Raw genomic sequence first — 18629 nt, 5'->3', positions numbered from 1 at the left:
CAGACTATCAATTTTTTTATGGAAAACAAATTCTTTAGGTCAATTGTCAATCTTTTCCCTCACTGTATTTTTTCTTTATGGAATGCCATGGCAAGTTAAAAAAAAAAAACAAAACTGTACAATCATTGTGTTGCTTATTCCTCTGAGAAGATAAGTATTTCTACCATAGAATCATCATGAAATGCAGTAGATGGAAAAGCATCTGAAGCATACTGGAGAATAAGTGTATACATTTCCAACGAGGCCCATTTACTCTGGTATGTTCCTTCTCAAACATTCATTCTATTTAACAACAGCTATACTTGGTGTCCTTTGAAGCATGCATTATGAGAAACTGAAAAATGGGAATCATTCCCTATTTACCTTTTTAACTCAGTGCCTAGCCTAAAATAAAGCAAGTAATAGTCACTCAATGAATGTTTATCAAATAAATGATGTCCAAATTACTTTCTCTTTAAATGAGATAAATCAGCATGTGTGAAAATGAGCAGGAAGTTCAAATAGCAAGGTCACTTACTTTGCTTTACAGGGAATGTGTGTGTTGTTCACTTTTCGACAGTATCCATAAGTTGACCCATCTTCATTTCGTCTAAAACATGACTTATCTGCAACCTGGGCTCCTGGGATCAAACAAGGTCAGTAAGGTCATAGATGGAAAGAAGAGAGGTAAGTAGTTCTGTGCTACAAAGGATTCATGAAACAGAAAGCCAGCATGAAGAACATGATTTTAGCATCATACCTCTTCTTGGAAATATAGTTTGCTTTGATATGATATCAAGAGAGATGTCTGGAGTTAAAAAAATCTTTTGGATGGCCTATTTTTGAATGAGGACTATCTAAATATTTGGAAACATCTGTAAGATTGAAGACTTAGCTAGAAGAGCCATAGTTATCCTAGCAGCAGCCCACAGGCAGATACTGGAATGCTGTCCTGTTGGAGGGTACACATGTGACAGGTACACCCTATGCTTAGTCAGACGTCTACTCTGCCAGGAAGTAATGTGCATCACAAGTTTAATTTCTCATGCAGTCTTCATCAGATGGGCAATCAGTGGTTAACAGCTGTGTGATATGGTTAATTGCCTTAAACTTTCAATTTGCTCTGTGTAAAAATGATGACTGTATGATAGTATACCCTCATAATGTTATTTTGAGGATTATTTTTTTTAAGTTTTTAGGATTATGTTTTTTTTAAAAAACAAACTTTATTTATTTAAATGTTTGACCATACCTGGAGTCATGTGGGATCTTAGTTCCCCTACCAAGGATTGAACCCACACCCTCTGCATTGGAAGACAGAGTCTTAACCATTGGACCACCAAGGAAGTCCACTATTAAGAAGATTAAATGAGTTAATCTATGTGAGCCACTGAGAAGAGTGCCTGGTCAGTAGAACATGGTGTATAAATATTACCCATTCTTATTATCATTCTCATTTTGTTAATAAAGGTACAGAGGGTGGTATTGGTTAAAGCCACAAAGAGAGATGAAAAATCAGACTTCAAATCAAGTTCTATTGAGTCAAATGCCTCTATCCTTCTTTTTCTAATGCCTCTACTCCTTCTCTCTCCCCCATTTTGGAAATCAATAAGGAAGACCTGGAAAATATGAATCCAGCCTTTGAAAAAACAACAATATAGTTAAAAATAATAAAAAGCCAATGGAGTCTAGAACTAGCAGATACAAATGATTATAGGATGGGTAAGAAATAAGGTCCCATCGTATAGCTCAGGGAACTACATTCAATATCCTGTAATAAACCATAATGGAAAGAAATACAAAAAACTATCACTGTTTGCAGATGACATGATGCTATACAGAAAATCTTAAAGATCCTACCATAAAACTACTCATTAATGAATTTGAGCTCATCAATGAATTTGAAAACTACTAGAGCTCATCATGGAGAAGGCAATGGCACCCCACTCCAGTACTCTTGCCTGGAAAATCCCATGGACGGAGGAGCCTGGTAGGCTGCAGTCCATGGGGTCGCTAGGAGTCGGACACGACTGAGCGACTTCATTTTCACTTTTCACTTTCATGCATTGGAGAAGGAAATGGCAAGCCACTCCAGTGTTCTTGCCTGGAGAATCCCAGGGACGGGGGAGCCTGGTGAGCTGCCGTCTCTGGAATCACACAGAGTCGGACACGACTGAAGCAACTTAGCAGCAGAGCTCATCAATGAATTTGGTAAAGTTGCAGGATTCAAAATTAATACACAGAAATCTTGCATACTTATACACTCACAGCAAAAGATCAGAACAAAAGATTAATCAATGGGACAGAATAGAAAGTCCAGAGATAAACTCACATGCCTATGGTCACCTAATCTGTGATCAAAGAGGTAAGAATATACAGTGGAGAAAAGACAGTCTCTTCAATAAGTAGTGCGGGGAAAACTGGACAGCTACATGCAAAAGAATGAAATTTGAATGCTTACTAACACCACACACAAAAATAAACTCAAAATGGATTAAAGACCTGAATGTAAGGCCAGATGCTATAAAACTCTTAAAGAAAAATATAGGCAGTTCACACTTTGACATAAATCACAAAATCTTTTTTGACCCACCTCCTAGGGTGATGAAAATAGAAACAAAATAGACAAATGAAACCTAATTAAACATAAAAGCTTCTGCACAGCAAAGGAAACCATAACGGAAGGACGAATGGGACAGAAGGCTACTTCAGCCATGATGAAACGCTCTCACTTGGAATGATATAGTTTTCCATGGAGAGAGGCAGACATGCCAGTGACACTGGGCTTGTCCTCGTACCTGGTCCCCAGAGGTCAGTGCACTGCTTCTCCAGGGTGGGGCACGTTCCCATCCGGCAGTAGCCCTTCCCATTCTGGCAAGGGAAGCCATTGATTTGGTATCGATCACTGGGGCAAAGAGTAGATTTGCCATCACACATTTCAGGCAGGTCACACTCATCTTTTGCTGGTCTGCACACCTCACCAGCCTTTTTTAACTGTAGGGAAATAAAACCGTAGACATGGACTTTTCCCACCTGACCTACCATAATATCTCAAATTGATGCAAATTATATTTTCCCTGTGGCCGTTAATTAGCAATGTGTACCTAGAGGCATTGTTCTATTTTTAGTTTACATTTGTGTTGTATAAGCCAAAACCATCTCCTATAATGTCACTTCTACTGACTTTGGCCAAGCCCTGAGTTGTTAAAGCAATCAATACTTCTGAATTTGTAGAGCAACTGCTACAAAAATAACAACAAAAAAATACTTTAGAACACCCAGCAATATAATAGATGCAAATAAGGAAGTTACCTCTCCCTTTGTTAAATGCATCTTTCACAAGATTTTCAAGGAGATTTAAATCTGCAGCTCCAGAAATTTACTGGTGAAGTGAATCTTTTGTAATAAGGAAGATAAGCTTCGAAGCCCAGATCAGCATGCTCTGAGATTTTCCCAGGCATCGAGTTTCCTAATCCTGAATTCCTTTTAGTGTAATTTTAGATATTTCCTTTTCACTCACATCTTCCTATGGAATGATTTATTAGGAGAGAGAAACAAACCAAAAACATTCATTTGCTATGTTAATTCCATTAAAATCTGTTACTGCAAATCTTGCTCTTATTTGCTCAGAGAAATGTTAGCCAAAGAAATCCTGCCATTCAGGCAGATATAAAGAAGCCTGTGTGGATACTGGAATCACCTCCTTCCTTAGCTGAAGCAACTAGATGTGTTCTCTCTCCAGTGTTCTTGCCTGAGAAATCCCACGGACAGAGAGGTCTTGCGGGCTACAGTCCATGGGGTCACAAAGAGTCAGATATGACTCAGTGACCAAACCACCACTACTTCACATCATCAAGAAACTTTTAATATCTTTACACTGGTGAGAGCACATAATCAAAATTTTCATCGGGGCCTATGAGACCCTGCAAAGCCCCTCTGCTCCAGTCAGACTAACTTTCTTATCAGATGTCACACAAACCATGTTTTACCTTCTGTTTATTTTTTACTCATTTGGAATTTTTTTTTTCTTTCTGTTTATATAAAATCTGCTCTACTTCACAAACTATTTGAAACCCTAATTCTTCCATGAAAACTCCTCTGATCCCTTCAATGTGGATCACTGCTCCTCTTTTCCACATGTAGTAGGAAAACAGCCCAGAATTTGGATATGAAAGACACATACTTTGGATATGAAAGATACATACTTGGCTTTGCCAGTGGTTAGATGTATACCTTAGCAAATGAGTTTAATCTTAACTTTATAAGCCATTAGGAAAATTAAGTGAAAAAATATGTGGAAAGTAATATACCCAAAGGTTATATATCATTATATATCTACCTGGCATTTAATCATGTATAGTATTTTCATCCATTTCAGGTATGTATGAATATATCCTCACCCTAAGGAAACAGCAAATATTTTGAGGAAAAATACCACTTTGTGTGTGTGTGTGTGTGCAATGCAAGAGACACAGGAGTCACAGGTTTGATCCCTGGGTCAGGAAGATCCCCTGAAGGAGGAAAACGGCAACCCACTCCAGTATTTTTGCATGAAAAATACTATGGACATGTTAGGTAGTTAGAATAGGAAAAAGGAGTCCAAAATGGTGGTGTCTAAAAGACAAATAAAGGGAAAAGCCCACAAAAATGGATCAAAAGAAAACCCATGGACTGGAGTGAGAACTTCAGGTGAAAAATACATACCCACTTCTTGGCTAGCTCAATTTTCATAGGGCAGGTTCAGTGGGGAGGAAACAAATGTATAAAAGGAGGAAGCCAAGATGGATTAAGGCTTCTCATTTGGGGTCAGCCCACCCTCACGCCTTGAGAGTGTACTATCCTTTGCTTGCCAAATAAAATTGAGCTGTAACTGAACTGTAACACTGGTCCGCCATTTCAAATCTTTGTTGCAGTGAGACAGAACGAAGAAAATTACACACTCCCTTGACATATCTGGTGCCATGACCCAGATGTAACCTGGCTGAAACAACCTCAGCTCATCCCCAGTGAGGCAGAGACAAAGCACAGCAGAAGACCAACTTGGTGAAAGCTCACATGCTGGAAGCTGAATGCAAAGGAAACCCAGCACAGTGGAAATGACAAGAAGCCCAGTGTGCTGGAAACTGGGACAGAAAAAACAAACTCGGACAAAAGCTCACGAGGTTCAGTCTCAGATTCCAGAAGACCTCCAGTTTAGGTAGGAGGTCCTCACCCCTATGGCTGGATGGACATATGGCTAACAGAATCTTAATTCCTTTACAGTCTCTTGTTTCTTATTTCCTCAAACACCCTGTGAACAGATGAATGGCCATGGGTGCCACTGAGGGACTCCGGCAGGGACTACTCCCCAGTGTGTCCTGAAGGCTCCACTATCTGCTGTGCCCTAGTAGCTGTTGCCCAAGTGGGTGAGGGTTCTTCGGTCCTTAACCTCCTTTGTGCCTAGGATCAGGCCAATGAAAATTGTGGGCACAGGTCAGGCATTTAGCAGTTTTTCCAGCAAGTTATGAAAGGGGTTCCTTGGTATGTTTTTCCCACTGCTTTTTTCTCCCGTCCTTTAGCTCCTCTCTCCATCTATGCCTCTGTTTACAAAGTATTGGGCAGGTCATCATCTTTCCATTTCTGAAAGTTGTGTTTGAAACTGTTTACCTAAGATTGGGACTGAAACCTATGTGGCAGGACTTGAGCCCAGCCAAAACTCATGGTGCCTGGTTTCAGCACCTAATGAAGCTCAAGTACTTGATGTCTCATTGCAAAAAAGTTCGGTGAGAGACACAGCGATAAGTAAGAGGTAGATTTGTTTGAATTCACAGAGAAGCACAGTCCACAGAGTGTGTGCCATCACACAGGGTATATATGGTGGCCATGAAATGTGGTGTGGTTAGTTTTTATGGGTTGGGTGATTTCATATGCTAATGAGTGGGAGGATCATTCCAACATTTGGGGAAACACTCCTTGGTCTTTTGACAGTGCCTTAGAACAGTCATGGCGCCTCCAGATGTGTCATTTAACTTGCAGATTGAAGGCTTTTAGTTGAATTTGACTTGTCTGCTTCTTGACCCATTTGATTTTAATTGATTTATGTTATGCCCTTGGGCTATATCAGTCTTTCAAAAGTTGCGCCCTGCCTGCTTCAGTCTTGTTTCATGCTCTTTTCATGAGCCCTGTCCAGGCCTCTGCAATCTTCTGGCAGGACAACCAGAAAATAGGTAGCCCTTGGGAGGGAAATACTGTATAATATCCAATCCCTCTAGAGATTCACACCTTCGTCTTCCATGTTTCCCACAACGGATGCAATAACAGCACCTCTCAGTGAATCTGCTAGGGTGGGTGACAGGCCCACAATGCCTGCTAGAAGTTAATCTGTTGGTGGCATCCCTTCAAGGGAAACTGGGCTTCCAGGGACAATGTTTGCCACTTTGGGAGTTAACCCTGCAGATTGTTTGGGCCCAAACCCTTACCACCCTTCTCCTAAAGCTACAAACATATCCCTGGATCAAATCTCCACTCTACTTTTATGAACATCTGATCTGTTGCCTGTTATTGCCTCTTATCATTGCCTCTTATCATTTTGTCCTTAAGCCACTTACTAACAACCTCCTACAACCTTAAACCTGCCCCTAGTGTAGGCAACATTGCTCCACCCAGCTTATTATTAAAATACTCTTAAAGCTCCTAACAGGACCAGATAACCTGCTCCTTTGTCATTAGATCAGATCAGTTGCTCAGTCATGTCCGACTGTTTGCGACTCCATGAATCGCAGCATGCCAGGCCTCCCTGTCCATCACCAACACCCAGAGTTCACTGAGACTCACGTCCATCGGGTCAGTGATGCCATCCAGCCATCTCATCCTCTGTCGTCACCTTCTCCTCCTGCCCCTAATCCCTCCCAGCATCAGAGTCTTCTCCAATGAATCAACTCTTCGCATGAGGTGGCCAAAGTACTGGAGTTTCAGCTTTAGCATAATTCCTTCCAAAGAAATCTCAGGGCTGATCTTCAGAATGGACTGGTTGGATCTCCTTGCAGTCCAAGGGACTCTCAACAGTCTTCTCCAACACCACAGTTCAAAAGCATCAATTCTTCGGCACTCAGCCTTCTTCACAGTCCAACTCTCACATCCATACATGATCACAGGAAAAACCATAGCCTTGACTAGATGAACCTTTGTTGGCAAAGTAATGTCTCTGCTTTTGAATATGCTATCTAGGTTGGTCATAACTTTCCTTCCAAGGAGTAAGTGTCTTTTAATTTCATGGCTGCAGTCACCATCTGTAGTGATTTTGAAGCCCAGAAAAACAAAGTCTGACACTGTTTCCACTGTTTCCCCATCTATTTCCCATGAAGTGATGGGACCAGATGCCATGATCTTTGTTTTCTGAATGTTGAGCTTTAAGCCAACTTTTTCACTCCCCACTTTCACTTTCATCAAGAGGCTTTTGAGTTCCTCTTCACTTTCTGCCATAAGGGTGGTGTCATCTGCATATCTGAGGTTATTGATATTTCTCCCGGCAATCTTGATTCCAGCTTGTGTTTCTTCCAGTCCAGCATTTCTCATGATATACTCTGTATATAAGTTAAATAAACAGGGTGACAATATACAGCCTTGACAAACTCCTTTTCCTATTTGGAACCAGTCTGTTGTTCCATGTCCAGTTTTAACTGTTGCTTCCTGACCTGCATACACATTTCTCAAGAGGCAGATCAGGTGGTCTGGTATTCCCATCTCTTTCAGAAGTTTCCACAGTTGATTGTGATCCACACAGTCAAAGGCTTTGGCATAGTCAATAAAGCAGAAATAGATGTTTTTCTGGAACTCTCTTGCTTTTTCCATGATCCAGCAGATGTTGGCAATCTGATCTCTGGTTCCTCTGCCTTTTCTAAAACCAGCTTGAACATCAGAAAGTTCACGGTTCACATATTGCTGAAGCCTGGCTTGGAGAATTTTGAGCATTACTTTACTAGCGTGTGAGATGAGTGCAATTGTGCAGTAGTTTGAGCATTCTTTGGCATTGCCTTTCTTTGGGACTGGAATGAAAACTGACCTTTTTCAGTCCTGTGGCCACTGCTGAGTTTTCCAAATTTGCTGACATATTGAGTGCAGCACTTTCACAGCATCATCTTTCAGGATTTGGAATAGCTCAACTGGAATTCCATCACCTCCACTAGCTTTGTTTGTAGTGATGCTTTCTAAGGCCCACTTGACTTCACATTCCAGGATGTCTGGCTCTAGGTCAGTGATCACACTATCGTGATTATCTGGGTTGTGAAGATCTTTTTTGTACAGTTCTTCTGTGTATTCTTGCCATCTCTTCTTAATGTCTTCTGCTTCTGTTAGGTCCATACCATTTCTGTCCTTTATCAAGCCCATCTTTTTATGAAATGTTCCTTTGGTATCTCTGATTTTCTTGAAGAGATCCCTAGTCTTTCCCATTCTGTTGTTTTCCTCTATTTCTTTGCATTGATCGCTGAAGAAGTCGACATTCTAGGAATCAGCGAACTGAAATGGACTGGAATGGGTGAATTTAACTCAGATGACCATTATATCTACTACTGCGGGCAGGAATCCTTCAGAAGAAATGGAGTAGCCATCATGGTCAACAAAAGAGTCTGAAATGCAGTTCTTGGATGCAATCTCAAAACGACAGAATGATCTCTGTTCGTTTCCAAGGCAAACCATTTAATATCACAGTAATCCAAGTCTATGCCCCAACCAGTAACGCTGAAGAAGCTGAAGTTGAATGGTTCTATGAAGACCTACAAGGCCTTTTAGAACTAACACCCAAAAAAGATGTCCTTTTCATTATAGGGGACTGGAATGCAAAAGTAGGAAGTCAGGAAACACCTGGAGTAACAGGCAAATTTGGCCTTGGAATACGGAATGACGCAGGGCAAAGACTGATAGAGTTTTGCCGAGACTGGTCATAACACTCTCTTCCAACAAGACAAGAGAAGACTATACATGGACATCACCAGATGGTCAACACCAAAATCAGATTGATTATATTCTTTGCAGCCAAAGATGGAGAAGCTCTATACAGTCAGCAAAAACAAGACCAGGAGCTGACTGTGGCTCAGATCATGAACTCCTTATTGCCAAATTCAGATTGAAATTGAAGAAAGTAGGGAAAACCACTAGACCATTCAAGTATGACCTAAATCAAATCCCTTATGATTATACAGTGGAAGTGAGAAATAGATTTAAGGGCCTAGATCTAATAGATAGAGTGCCTGATGAACTATGGAATGAGGTTCGTGACATTGTACAGGAGACAGGGATCAAGACCATTCCCATAGAAAAGAAATGTAAAAAAGCAAAATGGCTGTCTGGGGAGGCCTTACAAATAGCTGTGAAAAGAAGAGAAGCGAAAAGCAAAGGAGAAAAGGAAAGATATAAACATCTGAATGCAGAGTTCCAAAGAATAGCAAGAAAAGATAAGAAAGCCTTTGTCATTACCTCTGTTATTACCTAAAGTGGGTCTATGACAATGAAATGTTTACCACTGGAAATACCCTAAACTGCTCTGGAAGGCTAAGCGAGGAAATCAGTGACTTACATTCCCTCAGAGAAATAAGAGGATAAGGTTTATGGCTATTTCCTTAGGTTCCCAGTCTCAGGGCACAGGCTTGGATTGCTTTACATCATGGTATCTATTCCCATCTGTGGTGGACAAACCAGCAATGAGTTAAGATTACAACCCCTTAATCCTACCCAGCACTAGTCATACTAGAGTCATTGGGAATGCCCAGCTCCAGCCTGGGTGTCCCAGGAGGTCGACCTGCCTCAACCTGCCTAGGAATCTGGTCCTTGGGAGGATGTCATGCCTCAACCTGCTTGGGGATCCACCAGTCCAGGGGTCCCAGGAGGTCTACATGCCTTGACCTGCCCAGGGACCCAATTATCAGGAGGTTGTCATGCCTCGACCTGCCCGGGGATTCAATCTCCAGGAGGTTGTCACATCTCAACCTGCCTGGGGATCTGCACCCTGACCCAAGTATGCCTGGCTCTTAGGTTACAACAGTACTGGGTAGGATAAGCTTCAGATAGACTCACCCCTAAGGAAGTCCACCCAAGGAAAATAGAAGGAAGCCTATTAGTTGTGGGACTTTACCCAGTCTCAGCAATAACTCAGGAGTCCAACAAGAACCCCACTGCCTTTCTGGAAAGTCTAAAAGAGGCCCTTCAAAAGTTTACCAACTTAGACTCTTATGAGGAACAGGTGATATTAAAGGACAAATTCCTATCCCAGTGTACATCAGACATCAGGATACAGTTGCAACAGCTACAGCAGCAGGACCCTGCTGCCTCTTTAGATGAGATGGTCCAGACAGCCACCAATACCTTTTATATCAGAGAACACGAGAAGGAGGCCAAGGCCCAGGAAAGGGAAAGAAGGAAAGAAATAAGGCATGTCCAGATGCTGGCTGTCTTCCAGGGAAGCCCTATGGCAAACTCCGAGTCCTTGAAGGACAAGGCACAAGGCACATGCCTAATCTGTAGACAGGTGGTATATTGGGCCAAAGAGTGTCCAAACTGTGACAAGTCTGCTAAAATAGTTTGCTACAAACGCCATCAATTGGAACACTGGGTGGCACTCTGCCCTTGGGACCCAAGAGCCTCAAGGTCAAGCACCAAACCTTCCCTCTTGATAGTTCAACAGAACTGAAGTGGCCTGCTCCAGCCAGCCTACCTGTCACAGATAACCTTCATGGAGCCAGAGTCAAGGGTCCAACTGGATGTGGCAGGTAGGTCTAAGAATTTCTTGGTTGACACAGGGCTACCTACTCTGTCCTGACCTCCTACTCTGGAGCATTCTCCTCCCAAACCTGTGCCATTTTTGTTGCTACAGGAAAAACAATAACAAAAAGATTCACCTAAGCACTTCTTTGTCACTCGGATGGACAAATATTTTCCCACCAGTTTCTGGTGGTGCCTGAGTGTCCTACTCCTTTATTGGGAAGAGATCTTTCCCTGCTTTCGAAATCTTGCAGCTACTGAAGTCCTGATAGAAGATGCTTTAAAACTCTCTTTTGGGGGCAACTTTAGCCACCTCATGCAAAGAGTTGACTCATTGGAAAAGACTCTGATGCTGGGAGGGATTGGGGGCGGGAGGAGAAGGGGACAACAGAGGATGAGATGGCTGGATGGCATCACTGACTTAATGGACGTGAGTTTGAGTGAACTCCGGGAGTTGGTGATGGACAGGGAGGCCTGGTGTGCTGCAATTCATGGGGTCGCAAAGAGTCAGACATGACTGAGCAACTGAACTGAACTTTAGGGGCAAATTAGCTATTTTTACCAGCCACCAAGTGGAACAACTCCTGAATGGGAGAGGCCATTTATGCATGTCTGATCAAAGGATCCTCAGATATCAAGTAGTGCTGATGGAAAATTCAGGCCTGACTGTATCCCCTTGTGAGGTTCTTAATCCAGCTATGTTCCTGCCTAGCCCCAAGGACTCTCTCCCCTTTTACTCTTGCCTAGAAACTTTGGACCACTGGACAAAACCCCAAGAGGGGTTGTCAGAAGATCCTCTGACCAATCCTGAGGAAATCTGGTACACTGATGGAAGCAGCTTTGTCTTGGATGGAAAAAGAAGAGCTGGATATGCAGTAGACTCCAATTTTGAGATCATAGAGGCTAAACCTTTGCCACCAGGTCCTTCAGCCCAATTGGCTGAGCTAATAGTCCTGACTCAAGCTCTACAGCTGGGAAAAGGAAAAAGAGTAGCCATTTACACTGACTCCAACTTTGCCTTTCTGGTGCTACATGCACATGCTGCTATTTTAGGAAGAAAGAGGCCACTAGACCACACAAGGGTCCCCAATCAAATATGGTGATCAAATCCTTAGGTTCTTGGAGGCAGTCCATCTGCCTGCTGAGGTTTCAGTCTCCCATTGTAAAGGACACCAAAAAGAGAGCAGCATGACAAAACAATGACCTAATAAGTGTTACCACCTTAGTTCCACAGACTAATTTGCCAGAAACTCCTTCATATTCTGTAAGTGAGACTCTTAAAGCTAAGAGCGAGGGCTTTCAAGAAGATCTTATGGGCTGGTTCCAAAAGGAGGGACTCCTTTTCCTGCCTGGGAACTTTCAGTGGTAGTTGGTTAACTCCTTATATGCCAACACTCATTTAGGGGAGAAGGCCCTCCAAAGATTACTAGAAAGGGCCTTCAGAGGAACAGGCCTCCAAATGACTATAAGGCAAGTGGTCTCTTGTTCCACTTTCCAGTTAAACAACTCCCAAGGAGCTTGAGGACCCCAGCTGGCCCACCCTGTCCAATGACATGGGACCTACCCGGGAGAGGACTGGCAGATCGACTTCCCCCAGATGCCAATTTCTCAATACCTACTAGTCATGATAGATACATTCACAGGATGGATTGAAGCCTTTCCCACCCACACTGAGAAGGCTGAGGAGGTGGTAAAAACAAAAAAACAAAAACAAAAACAAAACTGTTCCATGAAATCATTTCAAGATTTAGTCTGTCAAGCTCATTACAAAGTGACAATGGGACATCATTTACTTCTAAGGTCACCCAAGCGGTATGTAAAGCATTGGGCATTACTTATTACCTTCATTGTGCCTAGAGCCCTCAGTCTTCAGGAAAAGTAGAAAGAGCCAACCAATCCTTAAAATCAATGATAAAAAAGATAACCTAGGAGACCTCCCTGGGATGGAAGGAGGCTTTACCAATATCTCTCCTCTGCACCCATATTGCCCCTAAGGAACAGGTTGGTCTTAGTCCTTATGAGATGCTATATGGGAGACTTTTGTTTATGTCAATGACCTCTTCCTAGATCCAGAGGTTCAGACCCCCCAGTCTTAATCCATGGCCTTTGGGCAATTCCAACAAGATATACACTTGTGGGTTGTCAACCAGGACCCAAAAGACCTACCACAATATGCTCCAGGGACTCAAGTCCAAATTAAAGTCTGGAAAGATGGGTCCCCAAAGACTCAACTCCAGCCCAAATGGAAGAGCCCCCTATCTTGTAATGCTTTCTACCCCCACAACAGCCAAGGTACCAGGACACAACTCCTGGATTTACTACTAATGAGTCAAGCTGTGGAAGAAAACAGAAGAGGACACTCAATACACCTGTAAGCCCCTGGGAGATCTCAGATAACTATTCAGGACTACAGATGAGTGCCATTCTAATGAACACCCCCAAAATTAAGTTTCTGGGGATAAGATTTCTCAGGAAAGCTCTAAAGAGCCAACACAGCTTGGCAGGGGTTGTACTCCAAAATACAGAAAAATCCAGAAGATAGATTTCCTGATGCCTAAACAAGAAGGGACTTGAGCCATCTTGAATGAGATGTGTTGTTTCTGGGTAAATATCTCAAGCTAAGTTAAAGTCTCACAGTCCTCAAGAAAAACATTCAAATCCTAAGGGATCTCAAAGAATGAGCTCAAAGAACAAGCTGGAGGGTTTTCAGGGTGGCTACAATCTCTCTTTGGGGGATCTTTCTCTTGGCAAGGGGGGATTTGGAGTTGGCTAATGCCCCTACTAATCCCTGTTATCACCATATTGATGTTGCTTATGATTGCTCCATGCATTATCAATTGTTTAACCCATTTTGTCTCTGCCCAGGTCAACAAGCTACAAAATACAGTGCTAGTTCAATAAGGATAGATGAAACTACATTCCACCATGGAAAATATCACTCACCCTTAGATGGACACCGCTATAAGGACTCTGAGGCTTGAGACTAGAAAGAGGGGGAGGTCCAATGCACCCCGCATCCCAGCTCAGCAGAAAGTAGCCAGAGAGACCCTGACGCCCCTATTCCCTAGGAACTGGGTCTCCCATCTCTTGAGGGGGAAATATTAGGTAGTTAGAATAGGAAAAAGGAGTCCCAAATGGCAGTGGCTAAAAAAGAAAGGGAAATGCCTGCAAAAATGGAACAAAAGAAAACCTGTGGACTGGAGTGAGAACTTCCTGTGAAACAAACATACCCACTTCTTGGCTAGCCCAATTTGCATTGGGCAGGCTCAGTGGGGAGAAAACAAATGAATAAAAGGAGTAAGCCAAGACCTCTCCTTTGGGGTCGGCCCGCCCTCACGCCTTGAAAGTGTACTATCCTTTGCTTGCCAAATAAAACTGAGCTGTAACTGAACTGTAACACTGGTCCACCGTTTCAAATCTTTGTTGCAGTGAGACAGAACTGAGGAAATTACACACTCCCCTGACAGACAAGAGGATCTTGACAGACTACAGTCCAAAGGATTACAAATAATCAGATACTACCGAGTGACTAAGCACAGCACACACAGCTTGTTAGAAACAAGCTACTTTTTTTTTTTTTAATCACCCGTAATCTCTAACAAATGGGACTTAAATACTTGCTGAATACTACTTACATTCTCCAATTTTATTCCTTTTGGTTTTCTTTATTTCTTTCCTTTCCCTCCAACATCAAAACAAAACAAAAACAAACAAAAAACATCTATCCAAAACACTACCTATAACCCAGCATGCCATCTGCATATTCCTTTTTTACATGATTACCGTGCATTTAAAATATATGCAATTCTTTGTTAAGTGAGCATGAATCAGATCCTGGACCTTAACAATCAGTTTAATTAAGAAAACAAATAATCACAATACAGAATTCTGTGCCATAGTAGAATGAAATATGCTAAACTCTTAACTGGAAGAGAAATTCAAAAAAGCCCCACAGAGAAACTGACAGAGCATCCTCATCCTAAGTCTTTTTTTCTAAGAATTTCATCTGGAAGTGACTTCAAAGGATGAAGATAAAGGAACCCCTATATTATTCAAAATAAAATTTCCCACTAAGCCATTATTAAAATATGAAATAAATTCATATTTTATGGCAAGACAAGAAAAATTTAAACATAAAAAAGTATCTCTGCCCTATGGCCTCCTCTCTCCCCTGAATGTGCATTGTGTATCTGCATTAGGATGAACCAAACCTCCCCATGGGCAGAAATACCTGCTCAACCATAAAGAGCAACATCCTCCCAGCACCAACAATAACTTTCCTTCTTGAGCTTGTAAGGGGCCATGATGGCACTTAGATCTGGATTGTGTAAATTATCGATAATATGTTAATTAATGTATTTGTCTTGAAAAACTTACACAACTGTGCTTTGAATCCTAATGGGGCTCACTGGTTTCCAGAGCATTGTGAGATGGTCTTCCCGTTATGATCCTCAATTTGACTAGAATGAAATTTTTCATTTCTTTCTTAGATTAACTGATTCATTTTTTGTTGACAAAGGGTATATGCAAACAGTTACTGGACTTGGTCCAAGAAGATCCCATGGCATCAGAAGAAACAGTAGGTAGGAGTAACCAAACATTGGCTTTAGAACTGGTCATATTTGGAGTTTGCCATTTAGTGGCTATATTATTTTGTATGTTTTCTGTTCTGAGACTCTGTCCCCTCAAAAACAAAATTAAATAATAATATCTACCTCAAAGGGCTGTCAGAGAATTAAAGAGCCCAAGGTTGCAAAGTGTTCAGTGAGGACTTGAGAGATGGTAGCTAACATTATTTTACAGACAGAAAAATATTACTTTGCCTATTTCATTTAACATAACCTCTAAGATAAGATTTTAATACAGAAAAAAAAAAAAAAAACAAAGAGCAAACATAATTATTAAGGTATAAATAAATAATAATCTTACCTGGCATTTTTCACAGCATTCTCCTAATGCACATTGAACATTTTCTTTCATTTTACATGTTTTTGCATCACAGCAAATGTTGGTACATTCCTAAGAAATCCAGAAACAAATGTAAATACCAGATTAGCTTTTGGTCTCATTTTTTGCACTATTCATAATATAATTCACTCATCACACAGACATTCCTTTGATACGGTCTGAAAATAATTTGGGAGAAAAAACACAAGCTTAACATTAGAAATATTGAGTTTATCTGAATTTGACTTTGTCTTTTTCTTTTTTAAATATCTTTTCTAGCTTCTCCAATCTTCCAGATTAATACTGAACATGGTATATTTTTGGTGAAATATGAAATAAAACAACAAAAAAAGGGATAGTTTTTGAAAATCAAATTCTTCTAACTAATGAACATAATTCAGCTCATCAGTTTTGTATCTATCCAGCAGTAAGTTTAAGCTCTAGAGCATGTACAGAAAATCTAAAAATACAGTTCTTTAATCAAGTTTGACATTTAACTCAATTCTCTGTAAGGCAATATACTTTGTCTTCTTCTCTCCTCCTTGTTTCTAGGAAATCAAACACCTACACGAGGCATGGGGGAAAATCCTACTGGGGAATCTCCCCTTGTAGCTGTTTCAGTTCAGTTGCTCAGTCATGTCCGACTCTTTGCGATCCTATGAATCGAAGCATGCCAGGCCTCCCTGTCCATCACCAACTCCCAGAGTTCACCCAGACTCACGTCCATCGAGTCAGTGATGCCATCCAGCCATCTCATCCTCTGTCGTCCCCTTCTCCTCCTGCCCCCAATCCCTCCCAGCTGTTTAGATTCAGCCAAAAGGTGTGATGTATTTAGAGTCACAGATTTTTAGTGTTGAAACTCTTGACCTTATTTCAAACAAACATCACCTGGGAAAGTTTCCTTTTTCCCACAGAAAAGATAAATGTGTAATCCTATTTTGAAGTTAGGCTTCTCAGGTGGTGCAGTGGTAAAGAATCCATCTGCCAGTGCAGGAGACACAGGATACAGAGTTGGACCCCTGGGTTGGGAAGATCCCCTGGAGGAGGAAAGAGCAACCCATTCCAGTATCTTTGCCTGGAAAATCCCATGGACAGAGGAGCCTGGTGGGCTATAGCCCATGGGGTTGAAGAGTTGGACACTGAGCAAGCATGCACAGTTTTCAAGTTACTGAAAGGCTCACATCCTAAGGGCCTGGCCTGGTACTCACTTGAATGTTAATAAGATAGGGGCAAAGGTCCCATTCAGAGTCCTGGCTTCCCTATCAAGAGGGTGGGACCAAGCCAGGCACTTGGAATGATAACAATTTCTGAGTCCCAAAGCAGTGAGAAATGACTGAATTCCAGGGCAGGGAGGCTCTAGGGTTGTTTAAAAAAAAAAAAAAAAAAACACCTAACACCTGAATCCAGATCTTGGCTCCTCCAATTACCAGCCCCATGACCCTAAGCAAGTTATTTCCGCTCTCTGAGATCTATCATAGGGCTGGGTCTAAAGTAATTGCTCAGTAAGTCTTAGGCACATAAGAAATGTGAGGTATTTCTCCCAAAAAAGGAGGGTTGAGGATATGAAGCCCAAGCTGGTGGGTGGAATTTATAAAACAGAAGATGGGGAAGGAATCTTGAGAGGGAAACAAGGAAGATCTTAAGCAATTCAGGGTTTTTTTTTGTGAGAAAGGTTGATCTGACCACTGTCTACAAACACAAATCTACAAAATTACAGGAAACACAAGGTTCATTTGGGTTTCCCAGGTGGGGCCAATGGTAAAGAACAGGCTGCCAATGCAGGAGATGTAAGACACTCATGCTCAATCCCTGGATGGGGAAGATCCCCTGGAGGAGGGCATGGCAATCCACTCCAGTATTCTTGCCTGGAGAGTCCTATGGACAGAGACATCTGGCAGGCTACAGTCCGTGGAGTCCCAAAGAATCGGACATTATTGAAGCGACTTAGCATGCACACATATGTTCTTTAACAGTTCATCTCTTAAGCAATTGAAAAACAAACTAGATCATTTTTAAAAGAGCTGGTGGTACCTCAGGGGTCCCACAATCACAGTCTTCTCCCGTTTCTACCAACTGGTTCCCACAGATCGGGGTGGATATGATATCTGTAGGCAGTGGGACATTAAAGAGGCAATTGGATAATTTATCTTCAAAGAATTTTTCAAAGCTGGCCCGGCTGCAGGAACTGAAGTCTGTAGGTATATTTATGCTGTAAAGGTAAGGAAAGAGAAAACAATACAATCACACTGAGTAGATAGGGAGAAATATCAGATGCTGAGTGTGATATACTCAAAACATAACCCAAAAGTGCGAATGGAATCCACTCAGCAGCTGCTAAATCATGAGCTCATTTTTTTGTGCCTGAATTAGCTCACCTGGGCAAGTAGAAACACCTCCAGCTTAATGAGCAAGTATGGCCACATCTCAAAATAGAGCATCCAGGCTGCTGTTAAATAAATTGAAAATTCTTCTAATTTATCCTGATAATCTCATTCATTCAGCCTTAGGTCATTTTGGTTGAGAAACGCTAAAGGCACTAAAATTATGTTTACTTATATGTTTAAGAATTCACTTTCCTTCAGAGGAAGTTAAATTGATGGCCTCTTTTCATTCCATAAATAAGGATGAGGTTTAAAAAGGCAGTGGTGGGAAGAGAGGAGGGAAGGAATTGGGGTTTGGGATTAACAGAGGCAAACTTTCATATATAGAATGGATAAACAACAAGGTCTTACTGTATGGCACAGGAGACTATATTCAACATTCTGTGACAAACCATAATGGAAAAGAATATGAAAAATAATATATATATATATATTCATGTGCATATACATACATATGTATATACATATATATATGAGTCATTTTGCTGTACAGAATACAGCATTGTAAATCAACTGTATTTAAATAAAAATTAAAAAAAATTTTTTTAAATAAAAATGCATTGATATCTGGAAGAGATAGCATAAGAT

General features: G+C 41.5%; 1 protein-coding gene across 5 annotated transcripts in view; it reads right to left on the bottom strand.

Annotated features, from left to right (window-relative positions):
- ADAM28 (ADAM metallopeptidase domain 28) overlaps positions 1 to 18629 on the bottom strand; it is an 81565-nt gene that overhangs the window by 21671 nt on the left and 41265 nt on the right. For all 5 annotated transcript variants that reach the window (XM_086414403.1, XM_086414404.1, XM_086414406.1 and 2 more), the window contains 4 exons: positions 17692 to 17869; positions 15643 to 15732; positions 2778 to 2973; positions 518 to 620 (listed from right to left, as the gene is read on the bottom strand). In XM_086414403.1, coding sequence (XP_086270529.1) covers positions 518 to 620; positions 2778 to 2973; positions 15643 to 15732; positions 17692 to 17869 — 567 coding nt within the window. The remainder of the gene's footprint in view (positions 1 to 517; positions 621 to 2777; positions 2974 to 15642; positions 15733 to 17691; positions 17870 to 18629) is intronic.

The sequence above is a fragment of the Bos grunniens genome, chromosome 8, assembly GCF_055505025.1.
Source record: "Bos grunniens cultivar Pamir isolate PY7600 chromosome 8, Bosgru_T2T1.0, whole genome shotgun sequence".
Taxonomy (NCBI): domain Eukaryota; kingdom Metazoa; phylum Chordata; class Mammalia; order Artiodactyla; family Bovidae; genus Bos; species Bos grunniens.
The sequence above is the reverse complement of the archived record's forward strand: the minus strand, read 5'-3'. Positions and strand labels throughout refer to the sequence as shown.